The 27,848-nt window shown below is 43.8% G+C and overlaps 1 protein-coding gene and 1 long non-coding RNA gene across 4 annotated transcripts; one reads left to right on the top strand and one right to left on the bottom strand.

The window, feature by feature from the left end:
* Positions 1-848: 848 nt before the first annotated feature.
* ypel1 (yippee-like 1) lies at positions 849-27,848 on the top strand. Of its 3 annotated transcripts, XM_085426474.1 has the most exons (6): positions 849-1,459; positions 2,428-2,605; positions 9,379-9,663; positions 23,303-23,346; positions 25,671-25,779; positions 26,936-27,848. In XM_085426474.1, exons 3-6 carry the CDS (start codon positions 9,547-9,549, stop codon positions 27,023-27,025), a joined length of 360 nt encoding a protein of 119 aa, XP_085282600.1. In that variant the 5' UTR covers positions 849-1,459; positions 2,428-2,605; positions 9,379-9,546; the 3' UTR covers positions 27,026-27,848. The 3 variants fall into 3 exon arrangements, with proteins under 3 accessions (XP_085282600.1, XP_085282599.1, XP_085282598.1); XM_085426473.1 differs by lacking the exon at positions 2,428-2,605; XM_085426472.1 differs by lacking the exons at positions 849-1,459; positions 2,428-2,605 and adding an exon at positions 4,129-4,555.
* On the bottom strand, positions 6,013-12,684 carry LOC146658070 (uncharacterized). Its single transcript, XR_014914144.1, has 3 exons — positions 12,591-12,684; positions 12,317-12,456; positions 6,013-6,140 (listed from the first exon to the last, which is right to left on the bottom strand). It is a non-coding gene; the product is annotated as an uncharacterized LOC146658070 (long non-coding RNA).

The following is a 27,848-nucleotide window of genomic DNA, read 5'->3' as shown; positions in this document are numbered from 1 at the left end:
AACCAAAAATAACTGCAGTGAAGACGTCACTGAGCAGCGATCAGATGGATTCATTTCTGACGGCTTTGTTTACCAGCTTTGTTTCGACCACGTGCTTGCAATGTGTCCACGCATGCGCACTAAAGTATTGTTCTTATGGCACGCGTATCGGTGGCGCGCGCAGCCAAAGACAACCACCAGCCACGCGGGCGCGCAGCCACTTCCCTGCCCTCGAGTTGATTGGTTGTCATCGCGTCTCCCCGCCCTCCGCTGCAGCTGATTGGGTACATGGAGATCTTTCTCCTCGCTGATTGGACTCTATTTGTAAAGCAGGCTTTGTAGCTAGGCTGCTGTTGCCTTCACGTACCTCTCCAAACAGCGAATTTTAAGGACGAAAAAACACAAAAAACACGTCTTTATTTGCCTTTGTGTGAAGAGTAACTGCGAAATGTTCCTTGTCACAGTGCTGTTTGACTGGCCCGGTAAAGGTTGTATGACATGTAACATATGAAGAGTCATAACACAAATGAAAGGAGAGGGACGATTGGTTAGCCAGCAAAGAGATGCAGGAGTGAATTGTGGATACATATTGTAGATTTTACTCTCTCACTTTTAAGCCACAAATTATACAGCTAAGAAAAAAATAATAATTAAAACACCAGAAAACGAATAACGTGAAATAAATGGAAGACAGAAAACTGTTTAAGCTCCTGTTTGTTTCTTGGATAGTTCTAGAAGTTTGCATTTGTGTGTGTGTGTGTGTGGGGGGGGGGGGGGGGGGGGGGGTTCTTTCATTTCTCATTCTTGTGCTGAAGTTGGATTCCGCGTGGTTTTCTCACGGGCTGTGTCTGACACCCGCCATTTCCTGCGACACTTAAACGCATCACCGATAGATGGAGATAAAACTGCGCCTTTTCTGCACTTTTTTTGCTGAAGTTTTCCTTCTAAGCGTGCGGCGCTGACGCTAAAGAGAAGCTGCAGACACCGAGGCGACGCTTATAATTGACAGATCCGCGGCCGTGAACGCGGCTGTGCGCGCATCAGAGAGCTAATTAGGATTTCAGTATAAAAAAGGCCGCAGTCGGGACAGCTCGGCCTGTCCTGCCGCTGATGTCGGAGAGCTGAAGGTACAGAGGTGCACCCCAGCATGCACTCGCTCTGATCCCAAACAAGCGGATGGGATTTGGGGATTTCGCCCACGCTGCACTCTTCACGCTTTTGCTTTGTGAACGCATTGAAACTCCAACGAGGACACTGATGTTTCTGGAGACTTTAATGGCTCTGGGCTCGACCTAAAGAGGCTGCTGCTGCCTTTATGGGACGGTGAAGCTATCCTCATTTATTTTATTTTATTTTAATTTATTTCTTTTGTTTGTTTTCTAAACTGGTATCCACACTGCTGGTTCAGAGGGAAAAGCTTCGATTTCTTGGCCGGGTTGTTTTGGTTCTCTGACGGGGAGGAAGGTGAAGAGTTTTTGGGGTAAGTGCAGAAGCAGTGACCTGCTGGAGGACACGCATGTACTGGTCAGATACACCCGTGCTGTGGTGCTTTTAGAAGAGTGTGTGCAGATCTTGTCACACTCTATTTCCTGTTGCACCAGAGGAGTTTTTCCGTATTTAAAGCCTGCTCTGCGTGTCTGTGGGGCTGGTTTAATCTGTCTGACGCGTCGGGGAAGAAATAAAAATCAGGTGTCACCCTCTAGAATTTGAGATGATATCATTTAGTCCCCATTGTGGAAGTCCGTGGTCTTACAGGATGGCAGCTCGGGTGGATTTATGTAACCGTGGGGCTTTACCAATCTGCTTACATTAATTATAAGGTTACAACATCCTCTCCTTTAATGGGACACGTTTTGTAATTTGATCTCCAAGTTGTGTTCAAGAGCAGAAAAAAGCACGGTTTGCCGCTGCTTTCAGCTGATTATCTGCGCTGCCTTCATCACCACCACCATCATCATCGGTGCGCTTTTTTGGCTGCAGATCTCGGTCAGATTTGTGTGTGTGTGTGTGTGTGTGTGTGTGTGTGTGTGTGTGTGTGTGTGTGTGTGTGTGTGTGTGTGTGTGTTTATAATGCCACGTGAACAGGCGACAAAAACACAGCGAAAGGACGGATTTCATAACGTCCACGCGCATTCTGCCTGCACCTCTTGAAGGAAGCTGCAATATTGTGTTTACATGCATCATCATCATCATCATCATCAGCCGCCCTCGTGGTGAAGCAATATCGCCCCTCAGGGTTTGTTACAACACGACAGTCCTCACGATACAGTTCATTATTATTGTTATGAAACACTTTAAAAATAAACAAAAGGAGAAACATGAAATGTTGTTTAAGGTAAGCGCGCCCACGACGCCAGGAGCGGAAGGGTAAGAAGAGGACAAGCTGTACTATTTAATATGAGACCTTTGTTAATGTTTGGTGTGATCATTCGTGGCGTCCTGTTCCAGATGTGATGTCCAGTGACAGGATGATGCAGCGCTGACACATAAACAGCGCAGCAGCAGCAGCTGCAGGAGGAGGAGGAGGGTGAGGAGGAAGGCTGCTGTTTTTGTGCCTCTTATTCCATAAAAACATCTTCATCACGTGACAGAGCATTGAAGGAACCTGCTGGTCTTTGTCACAGTGGTAGGCTTTGTTTTATCGCCTATGTTGTTGCCTCTTAGAAAAACGACCGTTAATTATTTCGTTATTACTCAGTTATGACGTTTCCGGATGATGTAAGTCTGACTGTTTAGTTGTAAAGAACATGAAAACAATCATTTTCTTAGTTCTATTTGGTTAACTCACAGATTCATTATTATTGATCTTGAAATAATTAATCATCGGGGTGATTGGAGGGAACGCAAACGCATCATCTTCTTCATTTAACTCGAAGATCCGCAGGTGGGGAACCGAGCTGCACACACACGAGTGTGTCTGATTTTTATTTTGCTTTGTGTGTGAAGTAGAGGACAGAATCCAGATTCATATTCTCATCTTGTATTTATTTACACATCCGGGTGTCTGCGCGCTCCCACCTCCCTTTTGTGGTGCGTTCAAGCCGCATGGGAAATAATCTCGACAGTAAAAACAATAACATGTAGGGGGGGTGTTCTCCCTCCTTTGTGTGGTCTCCAAGCAGAAATATGCGATTGTCTTTTCTGGGAAATAAGTAGATGACAGTCTGTCACAGCAGAAACACAGACATCTAAAGAGTGATACAAGGAAACCGTGATAATGCCATTTATGACCAATTTCAGACTCGCAAAGAGAAAAACTCTGGCTGAACATGTGGGTGGAAGACTCTGGGAACATTTTGTTTTATAAAACCAAATTAAGCAGCATAAATCCATCCACAAAAACAATTTCTACTAATCATTTAAACAACGATTTAACAATGTAACCTAAATAACAAGAAAAAAATTGAGGCACCAATTTTCATGGCTCTGCAGTTATCTCCACTGGCATGCAGCCTGCCTCCTTTACCTCTCACACAGTCCAGCAAAAACCTCTGACTGCCTCTGGCATGTTTGGAGGGGACCAAATTTGTGCTTCTTTAGCTTGCTAGCTGTCATGTCTCATAGATGTTGTTGCACTTTGGCACATATTCCAGCTGAAGCCATATGCCAGATGGCTTTCTGCTGGTATTGAGCTAAAATAAGAAAGTGATTCTTTCCCTGTCCAAGCAAAAGTCAAATCTGATCCTTTCTGTGTGGTGTTTGCGTGTCCACTCCAGGCATTTCGGCTTCCTCCCATGGTCCAAAAGCATGTTAGGTTAATTGGTGATTGGAAATTGGTTGTAAACTGCCTGAAGGCAAGGATAAGCTCCACCTTCCACATGACTCTGAAGTGGATAAGCAGGATAAGAATAAAGCAAGGATGGATCGTTGACTAAAAATTCCAAGTATGGCTTTCCAAAAGGATCCAAAAGCATTTAAAGTTTCAAAAGAAATCTTGTAAATATGGATATAAATACTAATTAGTGGAAATCACATTTTTAAAAAATAGTCGAAAATACTTTGGTAATCTAAAGTAAATGAAGTACAAATGTACCAGTAAACAAAGACAAATATTTACAAGATTAAAGTTTACAAATAAACTTTAAAACAGAGTTGTGCTTTTTATAAAATAAGAGTTCTCAAAGGGTGGATTTAAAGAGAATGGCAGGCATTAAAATCGCACAAACACACCATTTTACCTTGAATTGCGCTCTTAATCTGGAATCCACCTTTCCCAAGGGAGCCTGAAGGCAGCACAGGCATCTATTGGTCAGCTGGGCTGTTAATCAAAGCTCACGCTCCCTCCCACGTGGTGACGTCCTCGTAAAGTAACCAGGCCAGTCCATTGCGCACACAAAAGGCACAACAAAAGCCCGTGTGGGGAAAAATGAGAACCGTCATCACCCAAAGGAGGCAACAATAAGTTCCCATCTGGCAGCATCACCCATGGACCAGAGCCTGGGACGCCGACAATCATTTCTTTAAGTCCAAAAAGCAACAAGAAGTGCAAAAACCCCCAACAACAACACCTCTCTGTCTCTTCCTCCAGCAAGCAGTTTTCCACCGAGCTGCGCTCTGCTCAGATCTGATCCAGGTGGTGAGTACAGCAGCAGCTGAAGCGCCGTTTGCCTAAAAACTGAAAGAAAGCAGCAGCCGAGGTTCTGTGTGCGCTGGATTCAGAGACAGCGCCAGGCTCAGAAAAACAAACAATGAAAGCAGACAGCAACACTGTTGCGCCTGAGCTGGCGTCGTGCTCTTTGTTGGGCATAAACAAATTTAGAAGAGGAGCAGGAGGAATTGGGAGGGCTGCAAACGCGTCTAACGGTCAGATTAACTGCTTTGGATCGTAAGACTTTCAGCGAAAACGCATGTTATCGGCTTGTTTTGGTTGGACTCAGTGATGAAGGGAGCGAGTCTTTTGTCTGGACACTCTTCCTGTTAGTGGTTACCAGAGACGCACACTGTGCTGCCTCTTTGTTTTCACTTTGCTCAGTGCGAATGTCAGCTGTTACCTGTCCTCTCCACTCACATTGCCACCCTTTTAAAATATCTTTCTGCTTTTAATTTTTTAAAAGCAGAAAGATATTTTTGTTTAATTAAAAAACAGAAGCAGAAGGTGAGATGGCAGGCGATGGAGTGCATGGACACAATAGGAGGAGGAGACAATGTTGCAGGATTCAAAGCGTCGTGTTTAAAGTGTTTTATCAGCACTTTTATCTGCAAAACTCCAGAAATGTTAAAGTTTCATCAAAGAAACAGAACATGTAGTTTAAATGGCCTGAAGTCAGCAACTTGGCTTATAAAGTGTGTGTGCGTGCGTTTGTGTTTACCTTCATTGTGTACGTGCCACTGGGGTTAAACTGAGCTAGTTCAGAGGGGATTTTGTCCTTTTCATGCAGGGATTAGGCCTCGGCACCTGTGCAGATTATACTGTATGTATGTAAACGTGGCTCTCTGCGTGGGGCCTCTGTGGGCCAGAGTGTGTCTGCATGTCAGGTTTTTACCTGGCTGATTGTGTGTGTGTTTTTGTGTATGCATACGTATATATTCGTGTGTTTGTGTTTGCAGAGCAGCCATGCTTCATGCTGCTTCCTGTTGAGTTGCGGAAGTTCCTTTGTTTTCTGTCTGGCTGCTGGCTTCTGTCTCGGTGCTGCTCTTCCTGTTGCGGCACATTGAGCTCAATTGGAAACTTCTCGAGCCTTTTTAATTGTTTTCCCTCGCAGGGCCGCAGGGTTATTGTTTTGAGGGGATTTCTGTCTAACGGGGCAACCTTTGCTATGCAGAGATTATATTAAGAGAGGCGTGTGGTGGATTTTTCCTTCACTTAGCAACTCTTGAGAGATAAAAGTGAAAGTCTGAGAGTTTGGGTGTACAATGTGCTGGTTGGTGTTTGAATGGGGAAATATGATCCACAGAGTCGGATTCACCGTATATTTCAGTCAACATGGGAAATGTGAGCCAGAGAATTTGCAAACTTCAGGAATCCTCACGCTCTGGTTTCATAGGGGGCGCTGGTGAGCCCGAAAATATAAACATTTCATATTCTTCATCCAGTTTTCAACATGATTTTAATAGGCCAGGGTGAGAGAGGGAAACACATCTCTGTGGGTATCAGGAACCTCACAGCACCATGGGTCCCTTTACATCATCGGCCATTTTTATTTGGGAGAATTTTGGCTTCCCTGCAAGAAAAACAGAAGTGTGTGAATGTCATTTCATACCCGTTTGGAGGTGTTGTTGATATGCATTTGTCTCAGTCATTTAGCACAATTTACCACCATTTATGGAGGATGAGCTCACGATGCGCCCCCTACTGCACCCCAACCTGAACTGCAATCACATTGCAATGGGACAAACAGGAAGGGGAATGCATGTCCTGGATCTATAAAGGCACCGTTTGTAACATCTATGTAGCCATTAACTGTGTTTATCCATCCAATTATGGTAACCATGCCAACCCAACTGACATTCACAGTTTAGTCAGATGACGTTAAAGCTGTGTAGTTTTGGGAAATCTAATCTAAAGTCCTCAAGATTTATCAAGATCCAGCCGGGTGTGTTTACCACGGTTAATTTTATCTCCCTTAACCTAGTAACCTTAGTTAACCCGATTAGCATTCCGTTAGCCCTGCATGTTTAGGGGCTGAGGACTTTGACTCTCTGGTAAAGTTACTGCGTGTTGCTCATTTCCTGAAAGTCAGTAGTTCAGCAGAAAAAGGCTTAAAAAAATCCATATGAGGGAAGATGCACTTTGTAAATCAGTAACAAAGTTAAACACAAGCAGGCAAAGATGACTTTTCTTAGCTGTCGGTGGAAACTTAATCAGCGCTAAAAGCACAGCAAATATCAGGCGTGCATTCAACAGGTGTCCAGAAACTCGACACCAGTGTTCAGGTGCTCTGCGCCTCCTGGCTGCTGATACACTGCTGCAAATCAATACATGTACCTTCAATCAGCCAATCAATCAGTCCGTCACCTTTAGCACCTTCAATCAGCGTGTGCTCTTCACATGCAGCAACCAGTAAAATAGAAAATGACACAAAATATGATTTTTAAAAATGAATACAATGCTATTTTTAGCACCATGCACAGCAGTGAATGTTTGTCTGCAGAGCTGAACAGTGAGTGGGTCTGAATGTGTTCAAATCGAATTCTGCGTGAGTTCCACTGCACCTTTAAAAGTTACAGCAGTGATTCATTTATTTTGTGTAAATGTGGAGAAATGCCTCAGTAAATAAAAATGTGTTTTCTGGCCTGGCTACAATGCACAAACCTAACGATTAATCATGATTATTCTGAGAAGTTTAAAGGTCAGGACACCGAGTGGGTGGGGCTTTGCATTAGCTCTTCGTGGGTTTACTCGTTGCAGTTTAGTTTGCAATGTTTAGCTTCAGGTTAGTTTTATTTTCTGAATTTTATAAAAGTGCGGGTTTTACTAAGGGCCAAGATACGATGCTCACAATAGCAAAATGCAACAGTTTGTGAAGGAAGTTGAGTCACAGTCCGGTGGACATCCCAGTAATCACAGACTCCAAAGCCTCGTGAGGCTGGTTGTGTCACAAACCCGACCACACTGGGGGGAAAACTAAAACTAAGAACACTTCCTCAGTTTTTCTATTTGCTTTTAGTTTGGCGAGCACAAAATATCCTCTCATTTTATTCTTTTATCCAAGTCTGTTTGTGGGATGTTTTCAACACCTACTTTTAGTCTTTTCTTGATTTAGATTCAGTCCAGGATCACAGCCTTGGTGTCTGGGATGGGGCTTGTTCAGGCATGTCCGTGGAAGTTTGAAATCTGGGAAAAAGTCTGCATGCTGTTTGGATCTGGTTTAATAATTAAATGCATTTTAAAACATTCTTGCAAAGACCTTTGCAAACTTTTGTGATCATATTTATTCATTTTAACAAATGTGGGGACACAGTTTGCTGTGGGAGACCCCTGCCAACACAGACTTCTGATTGTGTATGGAGAAGCGATATGTGTGGTGGTGCTGTTAGCAGAAAGCAAAAGATGGAGCAAACCAAATCAAAGGAGGCAGAGGGGGAGAGATCGATTACACTGAGCTTATTTAGGCTCGGTTTCTAGCCTGCACAGGTGCGCTTAAATGAATCTAACAACTCCCCCTACCTGCACAGTCCCACAGGAAGCGCAGAGTAACCGTAGCAGTGTGAAAGTAACATCTGCATGTCAGTGCAGTTCCAGGAGCCGACGAGTCCCCGCAGGACATTACATCCTAACGAGATCATCAATGTCACTCACTTCACCTGCAAGTGGTTTTAATGTTGTGGCAGATCTGTGCAGGTCTGTCACTCCGGGCTCTCTTTTTTTTTCTTTTTGAGGTTAAAAAAATTCCACATATGCATTTTTATGTGAGCATTAATCTCTTATTGGTCAGCTGGGAGTCGCATGCTTGCAAACAGGAGTAGGAGGAGGAGAAGGAAGACTCCACGTGGGTGGATGTTTAGCATCTGTGTAGATCTGCAGACGTGTTTTTCGTGAACCCCTTTCAAAGCTCGCACCTATTATCGGGCCTCTGTTTCATTGTCTCAGCAGCTGTGCTGGTGTGCAGTTTTTACTGCGGCGCTGCAGGCGCCTGCTTTCACTTTTACCTCTGAAACCTTTGCAGACAGTCGTGCCTCTTTCTTCTTTAAACGCCACGTTCCAAGATAAGGCCAAGAGATGTGACTAATGGTATCCTTTGACATAAAATCCCAGAAAGTTGATTCATATAAACAAACGTTTCATCAGTCAGCCAAGTTCATTCCAGACTGAAGAAATCACTCGGCTGAGTGATGCAACACTTCTCCTACTGAAAACACTGCCTGGATCGTTCGGCGTGCATTAACATACTTTGACGTCAAGTGTCCAACAAAAATGATTATGAGCCATTTGTTCGTGTAAATTAATGACATGAGAGGAAAACCTATCGAGCTACTTGAAAAACTGACATCTGAGCAGCATTTCCTTAAGTTTCTACAGGCACAAGAGTTGGTGCCGAGTTTTAGATTCGAAATCCTGTATATTTTTGTCTTTTGAACGATTTTTGTTTCTCCTGAGAAATTCCTCTGACTTATCTCCAAGCTGCTGATCTCTTCTCGCATCTTTCAGTCTAAAGAGACAAAATGAAGACAGGCTGGTTTCTATCATGTGCTGTGAAGAAGAAAATAGTTTGAGAGCAGGTGAAACGTGTTATGTGGCTTCTGACTCGTTGTCATATTAAGTTACATAACCATGCAGCCGTGTTGGTCGGGGACAACATGCGACTGTAATCACTTAATAGATGTTTCTAATCAAATGATTGCTCCAGTGAACGAGCTGTTTATATTGGAAATGCAATTAAGCTCACGAGCGCTATAAATAGGAAGTGCGGAACGTGCCGCTCACCACATCATCTCTTTCCTTTTCCCACTTATCCGCAGGTTTGATTTTCTCCCGTGGTGTCTGTGTGGAGCGTGCCACACACCCACTCCACAACAACGACGGCTTTTGCTTGCATCTTCCAGTGTTTCTTCTGTCAGCAAGTCCAGCAGAGCTGCAACTCTTCCAGTGCCAGCCCTGACACCAGCGAGGAGCCCTGCCCCACTGACATGGTGAAGATGACCAAGTCTAAGACCTTCCAGGCTTACCTGCCGTCCTGCCACCGCACCTACAGCTGCATTCACTGCCGAGCACATCTGGCCAACCACGACGAGCTCATCTCAAAGGTATGACGGCTCCACACGAGCTCGCTCGTCCCTGCCCTTCGTATAAAGCCACCCTGCAGCACTTCACATGACTTCAGCTGCTCTGTTTTATTTATGGGGGAAGGAAAGCTTCAGGGTTTTGCACTTGTCTCACAAATCTCACAGCAGCTACCCTTGGTGCCATCCCGAAGGTCAACTAGAGAGAAATATTACATTAGTGCAGCGTGCTTAAAACACCCTGATCAGCAGCGAGTGTTGGCCCTCTCCTTAGAGCTATAAATAAAAGCTGCGAGTGTCGGCCCATTCTGTAAGCTATAAATAAGCGTGGATAACGTGATGTAGTCGAAGAAGCAAATGTAGGTTACTGTGGCACAGTAAACTGTTTTTAGCCATACTGTCTGTTTGAAGACACGTCATGACGTGAGAGCAGAACAGAGAATTAATCTGAGCGAGCGCCAGCAGGCTGCTCCGCGCCGCACACTCGTGTTTGTTTGACTACTATGGTGACCAGCATGCCGCAGGAACTTCTCGTAATCTGCCGTGCTCGCCTGAGCTGACAGAAAATTTTAGTTATATAAAATCTAAAATGCGAGTTTGGAAGAGCTACGAGACGGGAGTCTGTCGATAAATGGGTCTCTCGAATCCCATAAACTGGCCTCGCTTCCTGAGCTCATAGCCTGAAGCCGGTGTGGAAGTGCATAAACCTGCAGTGTTCACGAAGGCCAGCAGGGGGCGAGACATTCAGTTGCAGGGTGAGTCCACCTTGTTATTGACAAACCGTTACCGTATGAGTGTGAGGTGTCCTTTAATTGATCGCATCTGGTTTCAAAAAGCTACCATGGCGATGGCCGAAATGTGTGATGTCACTATCGCTATGTCCGTCTTTAATATACAGTCTATGGTTGAGCGTTCTTTAGCATAGTGACTAGCGCAGTTCACTCTGTTATAACCTAATGTTGTGGTATTAAATGTATGTTTTACAACCAAATATTTACTTTCAGCCAGCTCAGCGAGCAGGCGTGCTCACGTGAATTTTGGGAGCTTTTGTTTTTTTTCTATTGTTCCTTCAAAATAAGAGCTCAGCTGCCTCGTGTTAGGAATAAGGTGGATCGTGTGCTTTAAAGCCTTAACAATGTGCTACAAGAGATTCACTGTGCAGTATTTTATAGACTGTATATCAAAAATGGTGTCACCTGCTGTGAAGGCTCAAGCTTTAGCATTGTTGATGCCGCCATGTTTATTTTTCCTTCTTTGGAGCTGGCGATGAAACCACCTTTAACCAAAACGTGGTTATCCATAACATGTGTCACATAACTTCATTATAAATACTTCTGAAGGCACAAACAGCACAAACATGCTGAGGAGGTTCAGTGACTCAGTCAGATTACCTAAAGGCTCACAGGCTGCGAGTGGCTTTACCCGTCTGTGTCACAATCCACCTGTTACTCAAAGTGGGTCACCTCCTAGTATTGCATAACTTAAACAGCTGACATGTGTAAATAAAAACCTTACGGGTGTCATTGAGGGGAAACTGAAACTGCTGCGTGTTTGTTTAATATCAGGCTCTATGCTGTGCATTTAGGCTGTTAATCCTGGCAGTGCAATTGGGATTGACTCGCTTTTTGACACTTCATTTCTAACCCTGACTCTTGAGCCCTAATCAGTGGAGATTTTAAATAAGTGATCCTCACTAGATGGAACTGAATTAGAAGCACAAGCAACACGCATGTGAATTTGTAAAGTTAGAGCTCTGAAAGTGTTTGTGCTGATTTATGCAGCTCACGGTTAAAATCGAGCTCTGATAATTATGCAGACTTATCTGCAGATCAAAATGAATGGCATGTTTTCCTTAGTAACCATGAGGATGACTTTCTCAGGCAGTCATATTTGACAGCATGCTCGTTATATTTTGTGGTGAATAAATATGTCTAAACTGTGAAATCCCACTCAGCAATATCTGATATCAGTTCTGGCAAATGACACAGATGAAATTTTATGTGATGCTCAACTTGCTGCATCTCCACAGCTCGTGTACCTGTTCGCTCGGGCGTCTGCGTCTTGTTACTGCCCATAAATTCTCCGAGGCTGGGATGCTGGGCGGGGCTGCTATTATCACTGACGCTGCTCGAGCATGAAAGAGCTGGTCGCTCTATTAAAGTGTTACTGCTGTGGCTATTTTTGCTTCTGTGGCTGTTTTTGAGTTAAAAACGTCAAAGCTGAAAGAGCCGCTTTGGTTCGCTGAGCATCTTTGGTAACCTCGTACGTGCTTTGAAAATCTGAGATGGAAAAATCAAGACAGTCGAGCTTCGTATCTGCGCCGCTGGCCTGGGGACGTGTTTTTGTTTGTGTTAGCTCATATCGTATATTGTCATGATGTAGATAAGTGTGGCTTTAAAGAGCTGCATATTGCAAAATGTCAGAGATAATGTCTTCAGATTCCATAATCTCCATGAACAAAAGTTTTAAATAAGTCAATGCATGGATGGCAACACTTTAGAAAGCCACAAAAATCATTCAATCTCAGACGTTCATTGACTGAAAGTTTGAGGCTGATGAGCATGAAAACCTCAGCGCTCTTCTACTCACCTTACCTGTCATCGCTGGGCTGGTGTGACTAATATTCCTGTGATTGTGCTTTTCATTCTGACTTTACCCTTTTTTTAAGGTAAATTACCTTCATCATCATCCACTCCTGTCGAGTACGAACAGCGTAAAGGTGCTGGTAGAAATGATGTGTCACTCGTTGAATCCAGTGTTGCCGTCAGACTATTGTCAGAGAAATTCATCTCCGCGAGTCTGTGACCTGAAGCGAATCTAGACGACACATTATTATAAGCGTCATAAAGTGTCCGACGGTGCCAGTCTGGATTTAAAGTCGGGAATCTCAGGGAAAATCTCTGAAAACGCGAATATTAGGACCACTAATTTCCGCACAGTTTTCACAGTACCTGGTGGTGGGACTGGTTTTCAACTGGTCGCTGGTATCAACTCGTGACCCCTCCTCTGTGATGTGTCTGTGGAGTCAAATGTCTGCGTAGTCCTGTGGAAAAAAGCCTCAGTATTAACTTCCCATCATAAATGACTGCTGATCGTTTTGTTGCTGCCTGCACATAAATCCTGTCTTCACTAATGATCAATTCTAGCAGAGACCAAACCAAGCAAAAAACCTCATTTTACAGTCAGAGCGCACAGCAGGACGCTGAAGATTCAGCCAATTTCCCAAAATGAAATTGTCCTGCCAGGGCTGGTCATTCATCAGCCCACAGAGAGTGACAAATGTGAACCTGAGTCAAATACAAAGAGCTCTGTGGCCCCTTAAAGTCTGTTTATTACACGATTTCTGTATCGAAGTCCACGCTGGCATTTGGGGGCACAAACGCGCAAAAGTGTGAAAGCGTCGCTTTAACGCCGGTCGTGAATCGGCAGCTGGAGGGGAAAGTTTCAGAACTGTGAGATGAAGCAGAGCAGAAGTGGTGACCTTTACGTGTTACGACGGCGTGCTCCTCTGCGTTAAGGCCTTCCCGAGCGCTAAGCTGATTATTTAAATGGAAAAGTTGATCAATCTGAGCTTGGATCGACTGTGTGGAGGCTGCGCTGCTGTAATGACCTCACGTACGTCATGTGGTACTCACTTGGAAAAAACTGAAACCAAGTACAGTCGAGTAAGGGCTGGCATTTATTTTTACATTAAACATAAAGTATGCATTTCCACGTAACATATTTGACATAAGATAAAACAAAAACAACAACATGAAATCCGACATACCTGATAAAAAAGGTAAAAGAAAGAAAGACCTCCAAGTAAATAATTTGCCCACTCCAGCTCCGACGACCAAATACAAACAGTGGGGAAGAGGGTTAGCTCAACCCACCACAGCTCCCAAGCTAGCAAGGAGTATATATTCATGCTAGCATTTATGGCGCCTAAAACACATTTATGATACACACATACTACACACTTATAACATCTAACAAAAACAGGCTTAATAATGACAATAACTGAATTAAAATCGCAATCAGAAACATCCAGGTGGCTAAATATGCATTATATGTGTGTTTTAAAGTGTTGGAAAGAAATGACACCCACCTCTCCCACAGGGGAATTGTAGAAAAGGGGAGAGGCAAAAGGGGTACACTGTATTTATAGGATTGCACCGAAGAAGAAGAAGAAAAGAATGAGGAGGGGCTCTAACTGATAATGAACATAACTACAGGCTTGGAGGTCCTAAAAGTCAAGTATAAAAGGAGCAGTTTGGGAGTTTAGAGCACATTTTGGGTAATTATAACAATGTGATTTATGACCCTGATACATGGGTACTACTGGAACAGCTATAACATTACCACTGGCCCCTATGTCAAAAATCCAGTGTTTAAAAATTCTACATATATGTGCTAATTCTCTCCTGAAGCAAATGCTGATAACTCTGTTTGTTGGTGCAAGCACAACAGCACGCTCAGTGAAAAGCTTTACCAGCAGCCTCTCAGAAGGTTCGGAGGCCTCGAGGTGGTAAGTTTGGAGTTGCAAAGTCTGCACAACGACAATTTCACTGGGTTTTAATTTTTAACGAGTGTCATAAATCATGAATGGATGTGCCTTTGGCCTGAGAGAGGGGGAGGGTGTCCTCATTTATCTGCGCCTCACTTAACCTGTCGTGAGCCATGTCAGATATGTGGATTTATCTCCACGCGCAGCAAAGACTGTGACAGGGGAGAAAGGAGGTTTTATGCAGTGAAGGTTTATTGGATCCTGCGCGGGGAAATTAAATTGTTGCTCCAGCAAAGTTGAACTGAAACCGGGTGGCTGTGGGTGGTGGTGGTGGGGGGGGGGGATAAAGCAATAAATGAAGAGAAGTTTAGCCGATGTGGCTCATGCAAATAACCTTCAGTTTATCAGCAGAAGAAAAATGTAGAGGGAAACATGATTCATTCATGGGATGTTATTTAAATCGAGGCACCATTGCTTGCTCTTGTAATTAATACATTTCTTTCGCGCTTTTGCAAATAGGAAGTCGATCGTGGAAGAAAAAGCTATTAAATGTAACTTTTATGACACGGCTCATCCTCAATGGTCAAAGCTGGATTAAAAAAAAACGTTTAGTTTTCATTACGATGGATGAAAGTGAAGCTGAAACAATAATAACTGCCCTGTTGCTCAGTCATTCTCTTATCAGCGGCTCCTTGTTTACCATCAAGTAGCAGCTTGTTGTAATCTCCTCCATAACCTCTCGCTCAGTTGACACAGCGGCTGATGACGGCCGATCGGTGACTTACTGGATCAGGGCCGGTCCGCATGCTTTGAGGTCAGTTTGACTTTCTCTGTGTGACTTGGAGAAGACGAGCATGTAGCAGGGAACGGAACAAATGCTTTTACACACTCTTGGCTGCGATGGGCCGTCTCCGATTCAAACGGTGCCAAAACTAGAGGTCAGCTGCTGTTTTCCAGAGCAAAGTTCCCAGAGAGCTCTTTTTAAGGAAAATATGCAATACTGTGTGTTACTGAGTACAGGCCTGTGTGGTTAAGGTGCTGCTGAATCTGATCAGGCGTAATTTTGCATTGAAATGTCAGCCAAAAGAAGCCGCCTGTTTGCCTTTTGAAATATTTAATCTGCAGTTACACCAGCACTGCACGGCTCGAATGGCCGGTGTGGCAAATGTCTCACCGCGGTCATGTGTTATTATGAGCATCAAACCCACGTTTCCTGTGCTGCAGTCATTCTTCTTGATGTTGCCTCCCGTGTGACAAACTGTTAGATGGAAGCAACACAATAATGACGGTCAGAGCGGGAGGAGCTGAAGGTGTTGAAGGTTGTTGAGCCTGTCTGCTGGCTTTATTAAAGTCACGCCACATTGTTTCTCAGTGTTCCTCAGAGATGACACTGGAGCAGGAATGCTGGAAAACCAGCAGCACCAGAGCGCTTCTGTCTGGGAGCTGATTTATGACTTCACATTAGCCACGTCCGTGCTGGCCTTTGTTTGGTTTGTGGGCTTTATTTCCATGGGAATAAATTAAACCTGTCTTGTTTTCTCATGAATTATTGAGGAATCAAACCGCAGACATCCTGCTGCTGTGTTTACTAACATATAACCAGAGATGGTGTTGCTGTGGTTAAAGCTGAGAGGCGATGTTTGCGTCAGACTGCAGTCAGAAACGCCAACGCGCTTTAAAATGCCCCGCGCTGTTGTGACAAGTGCAAACGATTCAAGTAACAATTAGCCGACCAGCAAACTGGTGAATAATTACATTTGTTTAACTGGTCAGGAACACCAAGGCAACATTCACGAAACTCCCCGAACAATAACCGAGCTGGTTGGTGGTTTATGATGTTAAATAGTTATATACGGCCATAAAAATCTCTATTCTCCATCTGTTTCTTAGGAACGCGATTAGTTGGCAGTGCTAAACAGTTCCCAGTACACCACTGGAGTAAAGAGTGAAGTCACTGGGTTGTGTTGCTGTGTTTACTGGACTAATGCGACTGATGACGGACGACCTCTTTAAGCCAAACAATCCACGTCTATAATAATTGGATTTCATTAAGAGCGCTTCCTCGGACAGGCTGTTCTTCTCCGGCAGGTTTCAATGCTTAAAATGAGGCTCTTTGCTCCTATTCTGCCTTCATAACACTAATATCTATGTAGCATGTTTTTTTTTTTCTGTAAATCCTGACCTGAAGTGCACGTAATATTTTTATTTTTCCCCCCAACTCACTTCATTGTTAGTTTTAATTAAAAAAGGTAAAAGGCGTCCAGAGAGATCAGATGCTACAAAAGGCTGCGTGCACTTCATTTGGATGCAGATATTTCAGCTGAAGTTCAATTAGCAGCCTTTCATCGGGGTAAGTGTCAAAAGGGTTTCTCAAGGCCGCCGTGCATGTGCTTCCTCCTGCAGCCTCGCAGGAGATAATTTCACAATCGTAGCTCCTGCAGTTCAAGCGCCGCATAATTAATACAGAAAGCAATCAGAACACGGCCAGAAAAACTGCAAATGTCAGGAAAACCTGCGACGCAGCGCAGCAGTAAATGTATTTTGTTGCATAATGCTGCCACGTGGACTCACAGCCACAGTAACAGACGCTTTGCCTCCTTCATACGAGTGCAGGAATGCATTTTCAGTCTTTTTCTATTGTTTGAGAAATTGCAATTGAATGATTTTATTTTTAAAGTAGAGATGTCTCTCAAAATAGGGCAACATACGATTATGTCTTTGACCACCAGTATGTCACCTAAAGTAGTATAATCCATGTAACTGTAGAGAGGCTAATTTTGAGGATAATTATCAATAACATGAGTGCTGATTTAAATTTCCTAGCAATCATTTCAAAATAAAATAACCATCGTAGTTACAAAATAAAAGTTCTGCCCATGCTCAACATCACCTGAACCCCTTGTTTGACTTTTGACCTAAAGAAAGTTTGTATTCAGCAGTTTTTTAAATATTGTCATGTGATTCAAAATAATGAAAAAGCTTTGAAACCTGCGAGTGACTCGACCCGCAGGCCTCCTGTTCTCAGGTCCAGCTTACGACGGTGACGTCAGGGAGCAGAGCGCTGACGGATGTGACCGTTTAATATGTTTCCAAAATTTCATTTCAAGTGTTGTTAGATCACATCAGGACCCCTCCGAATGTTCTCCTTGCAGCACTCTGATTGGTGTTTCTCGCTCCGCTTTATGTGGAAGCGTCGTTGTTTATTGTTGACCCGGTTGTGATCTTTGTTGATGGATAAAAAACACAAACGTGCATTTTAATGTCTGATTTCACACAAATGCATCATACCGTGAAAACATCCATCTGGAAATCATTCTTAATATCTCGATATTGATTGTTGACCGTACCTCACACTGATCTATTAATAAACTCCTCTTTCTGCGCCACACCTCGCTGCCATGTGTGTGTTCAGTCCAAGGCGGCATCGCTGGACCTCAGCATCGAGCCTTCTAAGCCGATTATGTTACTCAGGAGAAGATGACACCGTAGTCTGGTGTTTTCCACTGCATGGTGCCAAGGACCGCTCGCCTTGTCCATGTTTGATTTTCATCTCGAGTGAAAGTATCTCGCACCGGTAGTGCGTTATGTGGGGTTTTTTCATTGTACGTGGTCTAAGCAGAGGAGAAAGTAGTTCCTGAGCCCTGTTTAAAAACAAAAACACAAAGGGAAGTGTTGGAGGAGATCTGCAGGTTCTGACAGATTTCTCTCCATCGCTGCAGCCTGGGTGCTGGAAATCCCCTGAGTCAGGTATAAAAAAGAAGAGTGGGGGAAAAATGTTTCGTTACCAAGCTTGTGCACAGAGTCTTCGAGGCATGCCAGGCAGCGAGGGAAGATGCAGATGGAGCAGCCTGAAAGAGAGGATTAACCTGAGCACATGGACCAGAAGGAAGTATGGCAGGCACAGTGGCCTCCCCCCTCCCGCTTCAGCCACTAAACTAAATATGTTTATTACCCCAGCCCTGAGTGGAGATGGTGATGTATGTTTTTTATGGTGGAAACCTGATGAAAATGTTTGAGGCAGTCTTGGGATTGATGTGCATCAGCATCAGTTAATGTGCAGATTATATGTTTCATAGAACACTGATGATGCATTTAAATCACTTGTACGGCTGTTTATCAATTAAAAGAGGAATTAATCAAACAAATGCAATGTTTATAATATTTTATGTCTGTTTATTTCCTGGGCTGATTCCTGCAAACTGCTGCAGCAAAGCATGCAAAGTAAATAAACATATTTAAGCTGGATTTTAAGTTTGCCAGCAAACATGTTCCTCGGGAAATGATGCTAGATTGTTGCTGTAGGATATATATCTATTTTATATTTATATTACAGCAGACAACTTTTTAAATATATTTCTCACTGTTCTGATTGAGTTGAGGCTAAAACTGTGCCGATATCCAGGCCTGACTTGTTACAGTTCCTAAGCTCTGATTCTATGGTCTGTTTTTGTCACTGATTTGTTAACATGAAGGGCAGCTAGACAATCAATGACACGGTTTAATTTCAGTCAACACCTTCAACCCAAACACGCTGAACACAAGACGCGCAGGCACAAAATCTGATCGGACACGTGTTGTTGTTGTCATCCTGAGCACGCAGCTTCTTTTCAGCATCGCTGTCGCTTCATATTTTTATCAGATGCGGGTTACAGATAGCGATACGGCATCCTGAAATCAGAGCAGCGGTTAAGAGCAGAGCGTGAAGGCCTGCAGTGTGAACGTGGTCCTGGAGCGGGAGGATGCCGCCCGAATACTGACGAGGAGGCTGAGTGTCTCATTCAGCACCTTGGCCTCGTCCCACCCATCGGGCTGATGGAAGTCCCTCTAATGGATTGATCGCACTTTTCATTTCTCACCATTAACAGACGCAGCTCCTTTTTCGTCTTTCTTTTTTAAACCATCTTTAACTGGAAGTTTGCCTGTGACAGAGAAGTCAGTTTAATATTGCTCTTCTTTCTCTCTTCTTTAAAAAAAACTCCATTTGACCAGGAAGGTTTTGTTGAACCTTTTCGCAGCAACATCAGCGGTGATGTTTAGCGGTGATTGTCTCACTTATAGACAAAAGTCCTCACCTACAGTACATCCATCGCACCTGTGGGTTACAGACAATTTCAGTTTTATTTTAATGGCATCACTTCACAACAAAAACGATCTCATGGAGAGAGAGAAAGCCCCAATGATTCAACAATCCCATATCTGCAAACACTTGGTGACAGTGGGAAGAAAGAACGGCATATTAAGAGAGGCAAACAAAACTGGATGCCTCTAAGAGGATCACAAACCTTTAGATGACCAGATATCCTGTAATGATCACGCCAAGAGTGCAACATGGAAAAAGGACTAAAACTTTAAATGCGTCCACTCGCAGGAAAACGTTGAGTGGGAACACTGGAGTGTGTCTCAAATATTTGGATGAGCCACAACATTTCAGGAAAGATGAGATAAAAGTTTTAAAGCCTCGTCCTGACTGTGCAGCACGGCGGAGGAATCATCGTGGTTCAGCGCTGCTTTTGAACCAATGAATGCAAAAGTTTAGCAAGGTTCACAGGCGGGTTTGGGTAATGCAACAACACAGAGACTCAAAGCAGCAAGTAAACCAAAAACTGCAGTTTCAAATAAGAAAACTGAGGTTTGGAGGGATGACATGAAAAGGACAATTTCTTCTATAATCAAGTTCAAACTGCGTCTCATTAGTTCATGTTGAAGTTTCACATAAGCTCTGATATGTCCCGTCGGAGCATATCTGTGAGTGAACGCTACAGGACTTATAATAAAACAGAAGCCAACACAAACTCTACAAACACCAGATCTACTTTCCTTACAAACGCTGTCTAACTGAATTTATACAGAGCCTTGGGATTTAAGAAGATTAAGTTGGAGCTGAGCTTCACCTGCAACAGCCAACATCTGTTCAAACAGATGGTAAAAGTTGACCTCAGCGTGTTTGTTATAAGAGCTCTGAGTTAATCTCTTTTCTTTCCTTTTTTTTAAACACAAGTGTTTGTTTCACAGCTTCTCTTTCATTTTTATGGCGTCATTTTAAGAAGAAACGCCAGTGACACAGCACACTCACTGCTCTCACGGTGGATTTGTGTATCGTGTGTTTGGCTGAAGGAGAAGATTTCTGTGTGCGAGGTCTTGTTCCCTTTAGTCCCATGTGGTCAACAGGATATTCAGGGATTTTGAGATTTGCTTTGTAGAATTTATTTCTTGGGAACAAGCGTTTTAAAACAAGTGTGATTGCAGCAGCTTAAAGAAATGAGCTTGGTAACCACACTCCAGTTTTTGTCATGTTTTATTAAGCAGCAAAAAAACAAGCTGTGTGAATATTTCCAGCTGGTATCTGATTCTTGCTGCATGGTTAAACAGTCAACAGAGCAGTCCCTGGGATGTCTAGCTGGACCGCTGGTAGGCTGGAGGACGCTTGGGTTGCCGCCTGTCTCCCAAAGCTACTATCCGAATTTCTTTCTCTCTTTTTTTCTTTTTAATCTTGTAGGATTTTCTGTTGCTAATGTTTTAGTGAATGTTGCAGCAGCTCGAGAAAAAAACACAAGCAAAGTAAAAATAGACTGTGGGAAACAGATAAGGGCAGCAAGAGATGGAGCCTTTTGCCAGTTGTTCAGCTGATGGCGAGCCACAGAGCAGCACAGATATGACAGAGTAACCCGCCACCCTCTCTGGCCTAAACGCTGCCGAGGACTTGTTGTTAACTCCACGGGGACCGACCCAGTTCCCTCTCGCAGCTAAAGGTCGCATGTCTTGTGGCGCTGGACTGCACTGCATGTGTGCATAGATTTCCCTTCAAACACAAACACCAAAGTTAAGGATGTGACAATAAGAGTTCTGCAGAGAGAAGGGTTTCCTTTTTTGCACCTCAAATTTGTTGCTGGGACGAACTGCTAACGTCTGAAATTCAACTTTGCCGGTTTGGACAGATGCTGGGCAGTTAAAGATGTCCCCCGGGCCTCAGTGCTGGTTGTGGCTGTGGTCAGTGAAGGAGGCAGCTGGTGCTCCTATTAGGCGGTATTAGCTCAGCGCCCTCAACCGCAACAACAAATGTATCTGCCACACTCATTTGCAATGGAAAAAGCAAAGCCGATCGAGGCCTGTCGCCCAGCCTGGGATGACGGGACCAGAGGATGGAAGCCTGGCAGGCTCTGTTGTCACTCACTGTGACGGCTTTACTGCGCTCTGTTTACATTTTACAGAACAGTCGTGTGTATGTTTAATGGCAGGCAAATAGCAGGATAGTAAAAAAGGCCAGTTTTCTTTTTATTACCTCCAACAGCAATCAGGACTACATATGTGAGTGAGTGTACCCTCCAGTATTACTGAAACAGCCCCAACAATTGGCCACTCCCCTGTAAACAAACTTGGTGACTGTGGGGAGAAAGAACTCCCTCCCGGTCAGCAGCAGGCGTCGGCTGTCCCTCAGGGACCTGCTGGAGCGACACTACCATAAGTTGTTTGTGCAAGCGTCTTCTTAGGACCTATAGTCAGATTTTAAGTTTAAGCGACCTCTAGTGGCTCTGTGTGGAAATGCAGTGACATGTGCACTATGTGCGTTAACTTTAAACATTGTGGATTTGCTTTTTATTCTTTTTAAGATTGTGTCTCTATTTTAAACCAACTCCTGATCTGTAGCATACTACTGTAAAGTATTAATTTTGAATTATCAATGTAAAATTCTCTTTAATTGTGTCTTTGGTTTATTTTTGGCAGATGCTATCAGACTCACATCTGCTAACGGCTAAACATGTCATGCCGATATAATATGAACCTGGGTAGTTCTGTCTGTGATAGTCCCACTTCCCACAGGTAAGGCATAGCAAGCTTTATCTGCCTCGACAATAATGGGAACCATGATTTACTAAAGGAACACGATGTTATATTAAATGCAACATGGAACTAGTGATTGAGCCTATAAAGTAATCTGGAAAGTATTTACTGAGCTCATGGAGGAAGTGAGAATCAGGCCCGTTTTCCCATAGATTACTATACAACCAGACATCTTTGCAACAATAGGAATCACCCCTGCTGGACATTTGAATGACTGCAAGTTTAAGGCACTTTCTTGTTTGCTTCACGTTCTCTCTGTAAACAGCTCAGCAGGCTCATCTGTGCTACTCTCAGACAAAACCTGCCGCTGTCATTGGTTTGTTCTCATCATTTCTGTAAATGAAGACTGAAACACCCCAAAAATGTTATTTGAGTACTTGACTCAAAGTTTCTTTTGTTTGCAGCAGCATGTAAAGCGCTATACAAATACAGGCCATTTACCATGAACACATAGGACCCCCGGTTACCCACATCATCCTTCTCTGCAGAGACATTTTTAATTCCAGCCTCATAAGGAAGGCTGTGTTTGATTTGCCTCAAGGAATCCCTGCTTATGCTATTTTCAGGGATGTAAACATAACAGTTCCTGTCTAACGAGAAAACTCCACGGGGTGCGTTTAATAAAACTGATGCAGGGTTTTCAGCTCATTTTGGGGGTGATGACGATGATTAAAGTAGTTATTATTAGCTGTGTGTGTGCGGGTGTGTGAATCCCTGTTAAACTGCAGCATTCCTCAGACATCAGTCTTCTATCAACTGCTGTGAAAGCTGCTTTGTTGTTCAGCAGATGCACTGAATACCTGGAGCTGCATGTCAACAGTGGAGCTTGAAATGTTGAGATTGCAGGCGGAAAAACTGTAAAAATGTGACTCATTAGATTTTTACCTTGATTTTATATGATCCATTTATTCAAAACAAACTTTCATCTGTTTCCTCATAGCCCTACTTGTACTTTAATACTCTACTTTTGAGTAGAGTATTGACCTCTTCTTACATGACTGTCCATGCAGTACTTAGCAGAAACTGAAGTTTGTGAATACTGAGTCATTGTTTATGTGGTCTAATGTTTTTACTGCTCTCACGTCCACATTATTCATAGACCTGTCTGTGTTGTTTATCTGCTCAGGCTTCTGCATTTTTGAGCCTCATTTTATTCCTTACCTGCAGCCAAACTTGTGCAGGACTGTTGATAAGGTGGAAGAACAAGAATGCACAGCAGTCGAGGGGGGAGAAGCACCCCGGGGCGTCAGATGCTGACATTCTTGAACTCAGCGGTGCGGCGCAGCTCTTTAATGTCAACTTACATGATGTCTTTTTCTCTCTCTCTGGTTTCAGTCATTTCAAGGCAGTCAAGGAAGAGCCTATCTGTTTAATTCAGTGTAAGTATGAATCTCACACCTCCAGCTCACCCTCCTTGTTTCTCATATAAGCAGTCTGACCTATAGCTTAGTTTGGCTTTAAAACACAGTTCAGTTATCTGAATTCTTCTTTCACTCCACTTTGCTTTCAACATTTGCCACTTTCATCAGTTGAAACACCATGTTAGCTGATGAAATGTTGAAAGCACTTTCTTCTTAACTGCACAGGCCAAAATTTTGAACTGAAAGAGGAACGATCACCTCCACTAACCCCGTTCACTTCTGCAGAATTTGCCGGAGTAGCCATTTACAGTTATTTTGATAAGTTCTACTCAGCACATGCTTTATGCACGCACATAATCACTGTTCAGGAAAAGCACACTTAAAGCAACCCATCCTTTAATTAATAGTTCCCACCCCCATGTCCTCATAGATGCACACATTCCAGTGATGAAGGTTCATAGGAGGAAATGTTGTGCCGGGATGCTTCTTTGTACACCTGCATCTTATCAGTGCACTGCTGCAGCCAGAGCTGTTAGCATGAGATGCACATAAATTTTCATGCTCTCGGAGCATGGATCTGTCATGCATGCAGACTGCACCACAGTTGGCTTACAAACACCTCCTTTAGGTGGCCTCTGTGGGTTCATAAAATGATATTGCATGCCAGAAAATTTAACTACAAACACTCAAAGGAACTGCAGATTTCTGGCACCATAGTGACTCAGAAACAGTCTGGTTCCAGTTTGCAGCAGCCAAGCCCAGCAAGCGCTGATTTATTTGGTGTTTTGCAGGTCAAAATAATTGTAGTTTTCAGTTTAGATCACACACACGACCAGTTCAGCTTTTGCACTATTTCTAATCATGTTTTAATGAGTCCAGTCATTAATTTATCATTTGACCTGGAAACAAACAAATCATTTCTTACCGGTAAACACAGGACGAACTTCCATTCTTTCAGAGTTTCAGTCCGTGCTGCAGAAAAAGCTGGTTAGCATTCATCTCTTTGAACCTGAGAGCAAGTTTTACCGGTCTATTTCTTGGTTGGTTGGTTTTTGGGACTCTGCTCTCAGTCTTAATGAACCACGCAGAAGCCGCCCCCCGCTCTGCCCCCCAGAGCCCCGAGACATTTTGAGACAGTGTTGCTTTTCAGCAGCTTCGTGCCACCCGACTCTGAATTACATTGTTTCACCTGTCACAATGAATCGAATGAGAGAAGCAGTCTACGAGCGTCTGAATAAATGATTCCGAACAATGTGAAAGCAACCGAACCCCTGAGACGAAGCTTATGGTGCGCTGCAGGTAAAAAGACATTTAGGCTGAAAAACAGAAACATTTGTGGTGGAGGGAAAAAAACTAAAGGTTTGCAGACATCTACCGGTTGCTTGGTTACATATAATAATTTCAAAAGGAGTGTGTTTCTTATGACGTGTTCGTTTAATTAAAACGCCACTCAAACTTCTCTGCAGCGCAGCGTTTTTAAAGGGCCAGTTCACCACAAAAAGCAGTCCAGTCAGTCTGCCTGGATTGTTTTGCTGTGAGTTATCAGACGTGTCTGCCTTTCTCCTCATGAGGCTGAGCATCAGGCGCTTTTCTTTCTTGTGTCTACATCTGCCAACAAATCCAAGCGTGCAGCTCGCTGACAGTACAGGTCAGCCGAGGTAGACGTGAATGTTTACATATTCTCACACCGTCACAGGTTGCTGCACCTCTGCGCGGCAATACCAGTTCGTCAGCAAATTAAGTAAGACGCCAAGGTTCGTGGTATTTTCAAGGAAAGGCTGACGTCTGTAGAGCTGATGTGTCCCTACCTGGTAAATTTAAAGCAGAGGATTTAACAACACAACAAAGATTTTGGGGGCAAACTAAGAGCAAAGTGTCAGCGTCGAGTCATTCTTAACACGTTTATCTTTGCGTTGCTTTCACTCCTGAAACTTTCTGCAAGAAAATAAGATTCGGTCTATACAAAATGGTTTAGGTAGATTTAGGCGCGATCGTGGCTCAAGAGTTGGCAGTTCGTCTTGTAACTGGAAGGTTGCCGGTTCGAGCCCCGGCTCTGACAGTCTCGGTCGTTGTGTCCTTGGGCAAGACACTTCACCCGTTGCCTACTGGTGGTGGTCAGAGGGCCCGGTGGCACCCCAGGGCAGCTGTGGCTTGCCATCGCCAGTGCGTGAATGTGTGGATGACTGAATGTAGTGTAAAGCGCTTTGGGGTCCTTGGGACTAAGTAAAGCGCTGTACAAATACAGGCCATTTACCATATTTAATCACAGGGCCTCTATTTATGCTCTGCTTTAATTTCCTTGACCCTTGTGACCTTTCCTGATCTCCCTGCCTTCCTTACAGGGTGAATGTCGGCTGCGGGCCAGCAGAGGAGCGGGTTCTCCTCACAGGTTTACATGCTGTGGCTGATATCTACTGTGAAAACTGTAAAACCACCCTTGGTTGGAAATATGTAAGTAATTTGCTATTTAAACTTTCCCCGTCTGTCTTGATGGATCACTTAAGGCTGCTGCTTTGTTGTTTTGCATCTGTGTGGTTTTTCTAGTTTCTGAGAGAACACATTATGCTGTTACAGGTCAGAAGAACGAGGTTGCTCTCATTAAAGCAATGCTCATTAAAGAAACTGTGACACTTTTTCTTTTTTTAAATACTCAGGTTTTTGTTTGGGCTCAGAGATTGAACACTCTGTGGTATCCAAGTGTGCAAGATAATTACAGTGCCGAAAGGTTGGCTGCAGACAGCCAGGCTGATACCTCTGAGAGTCTACAGTGATTAAATGTCAGGCCGTTTTGAAGAGGCTTGTCCTGGTAATTGTGTGAAAAGAGTATAGAAGGGTGTAAAATAACTGAACACGGTATAAAGACAGGGACTCACTTAAAGCTGCTGCTTCAGTGACAAAAACAATTAGAGATTCTCTGAAAAGCCCTGCAAGCAAAGCAGAGCAGGACTGGTTTACAAGGCAAACCAGGCTGAGCAAATATTCACAGAAGCAGACTCGCACGAGTCTCCCGGAGCTCAGCAGGGCCGGGACATATGCCGGAAATCATACAGCACTTAACGAGATGCACTGCCGGTCTGGAAGTTTAGACCTTTGAACGAAGCGATCTGGACACCGGAGGAAATATTTCTCATATTTCTCTCTGCATCTCTCAAAGCCCTGCTGTTCTCTGACGGTGATGTGATAGATGGTGATAGTGCTACATCAATGTGTTCATCTTGGATGCTTGAATGCTGCCTCTACGCTTCCCATGTTCTCCATATAAAAAAGGGCTGGGACAAAATCGCCAGTCTTTCTGTCTTTTTGTGTGTTTTTATAACTATTTTAAAACAAAAAACGGAAGATGTAAGCGTGCCAGATTTTAGCAAAGCTGCTAATTTACATCAGCAGTCCCTGCAGAGCACGTTAGTCTATATGATGCACCGGTGATGGTTACAAAGATGCACCGATATAGGAGAAAAGTAAAGTGAGCACAGATGAGCCACTGAGATATGAAGAGCAGCTGTTTATTGCTCTTTTTCCACTTGTATTCCCACTGTCACTCGTTTTGTTTGATAATGTGTTTTTCTTTTTCCTGACTGATTCTCTGATGTTTTTCCTCTTTTAACAGGAGCACGCGTTTGAAAGCAGTCAAAAGTACAAAGAGGGAAAGTTCATCATCGAGCTGGCTCACATGATCAAGGACAACGGGTGGGAGTGACGCTCCGCCTCTCCGTTTGTTTTTCTTGTTTTTGTTGTTGTTTTTCTGACCTGGGAATGCTCTTTATCGAACTACAGGGGGAGGGCGCTCGTCCGGCCCTCCCTCCACCAGCCCCCACACTTTCCTAACAGTTAAAAAAATCAAACACCTCCACCTTCCCGCCTTCTCCACGTGCACACGCACCCACCTGCTCATTGTGAAAGTGAACAAACGGCAACCGCCGAGTGGAGCGACTCGTTGAAAAACGACGTCATGTGAGTCCCGCCGTTACTTCCCCAGAGCTTTTGGGATCGACCCCGCCCACTCTCAACCCGCCGCCGCCCCACCGAAACACGCTTACAAGTGATTGTGGTGACGTGTCGACCACTATGCGAAGGAAGAGAGAGACTTCACCGAGAGGACGTTTCTTTCTTTTCTTGATGGATGACTTTGGTTATTTTAATGTTATTTGCTTCAGTTTTAACGTCGGGTTTGGTAAAGATTTGGTTTGGCAGCCGATGGATGTTACTGGTTAGCATTATATTTTATTTCCCTGTCAAGTCTGTGTTTATTCATTTTGTCGGCTTGGTGTATCTCTGCCTCTAGCTGAGCATGCTTTTCTTTGCTAATGTCCAAATGAGTAATCAGGGATGGGTGAGGAGCAGAGGGGGAAAGGGAGTTTATCGTAGTTGCAAATATGTAGCAGCATCTTGCTTTCTTTCTTTTTTTCTTTTTTAAAGAGGCAAAGAATGAGTTTGCAGTATTGTGGAATTTTATACCTGATATTTTTCTGTTTTTACCCTTTTTTTCGACTTTCTTTTTCCCTCTTTCTGGTACTTTTCAG

Source organism: Rhamphochromis longiceps, linkage group LG12 (genome assembly GCF_057381845.1).
Source record: "Rhamphochromis longiceps isolate RC_006_pf linkage group LG12, R_longiceps_female_GT1.1, whole genome shotgun sequence".
Lineage (NCBI taxonomy): Eukaryota > Metazoa > Chordata > Actinopteri > Cichliformes > Cichlidae > Rhamphochromis > Rhamphochromis longiceps.
Note: the sequence above shows the minus strand (reverse complement) of the source record. Positions and strands in the feature narration are given on the sequence as shown.

Bases quoted from the DNA above. Each gene is read 5' to 3' on its own strand.
- ypel1 (XM_085426473.1), top strand. From the start codon at position 9,547: ATGGTGAAGATGACCAAGTCTAAGACCTTCCAGGCTTACCTGCCGTCC. The intron at 9,664-23,302 runs GTATGACGGCTC...CTCTGGTTTCAG, and splicing joins ACGACGAGCTCATCTCAAAG to TCATTTCAAGGCAGTCAAGG. The intron at 25,780-26,935 runs GTAAGTAATTTG...CTCTTTTAACAG, and splicing joins CCACCCTTGGTTGGAAATAT to GAGCACGCGTTTGAAAGCAG.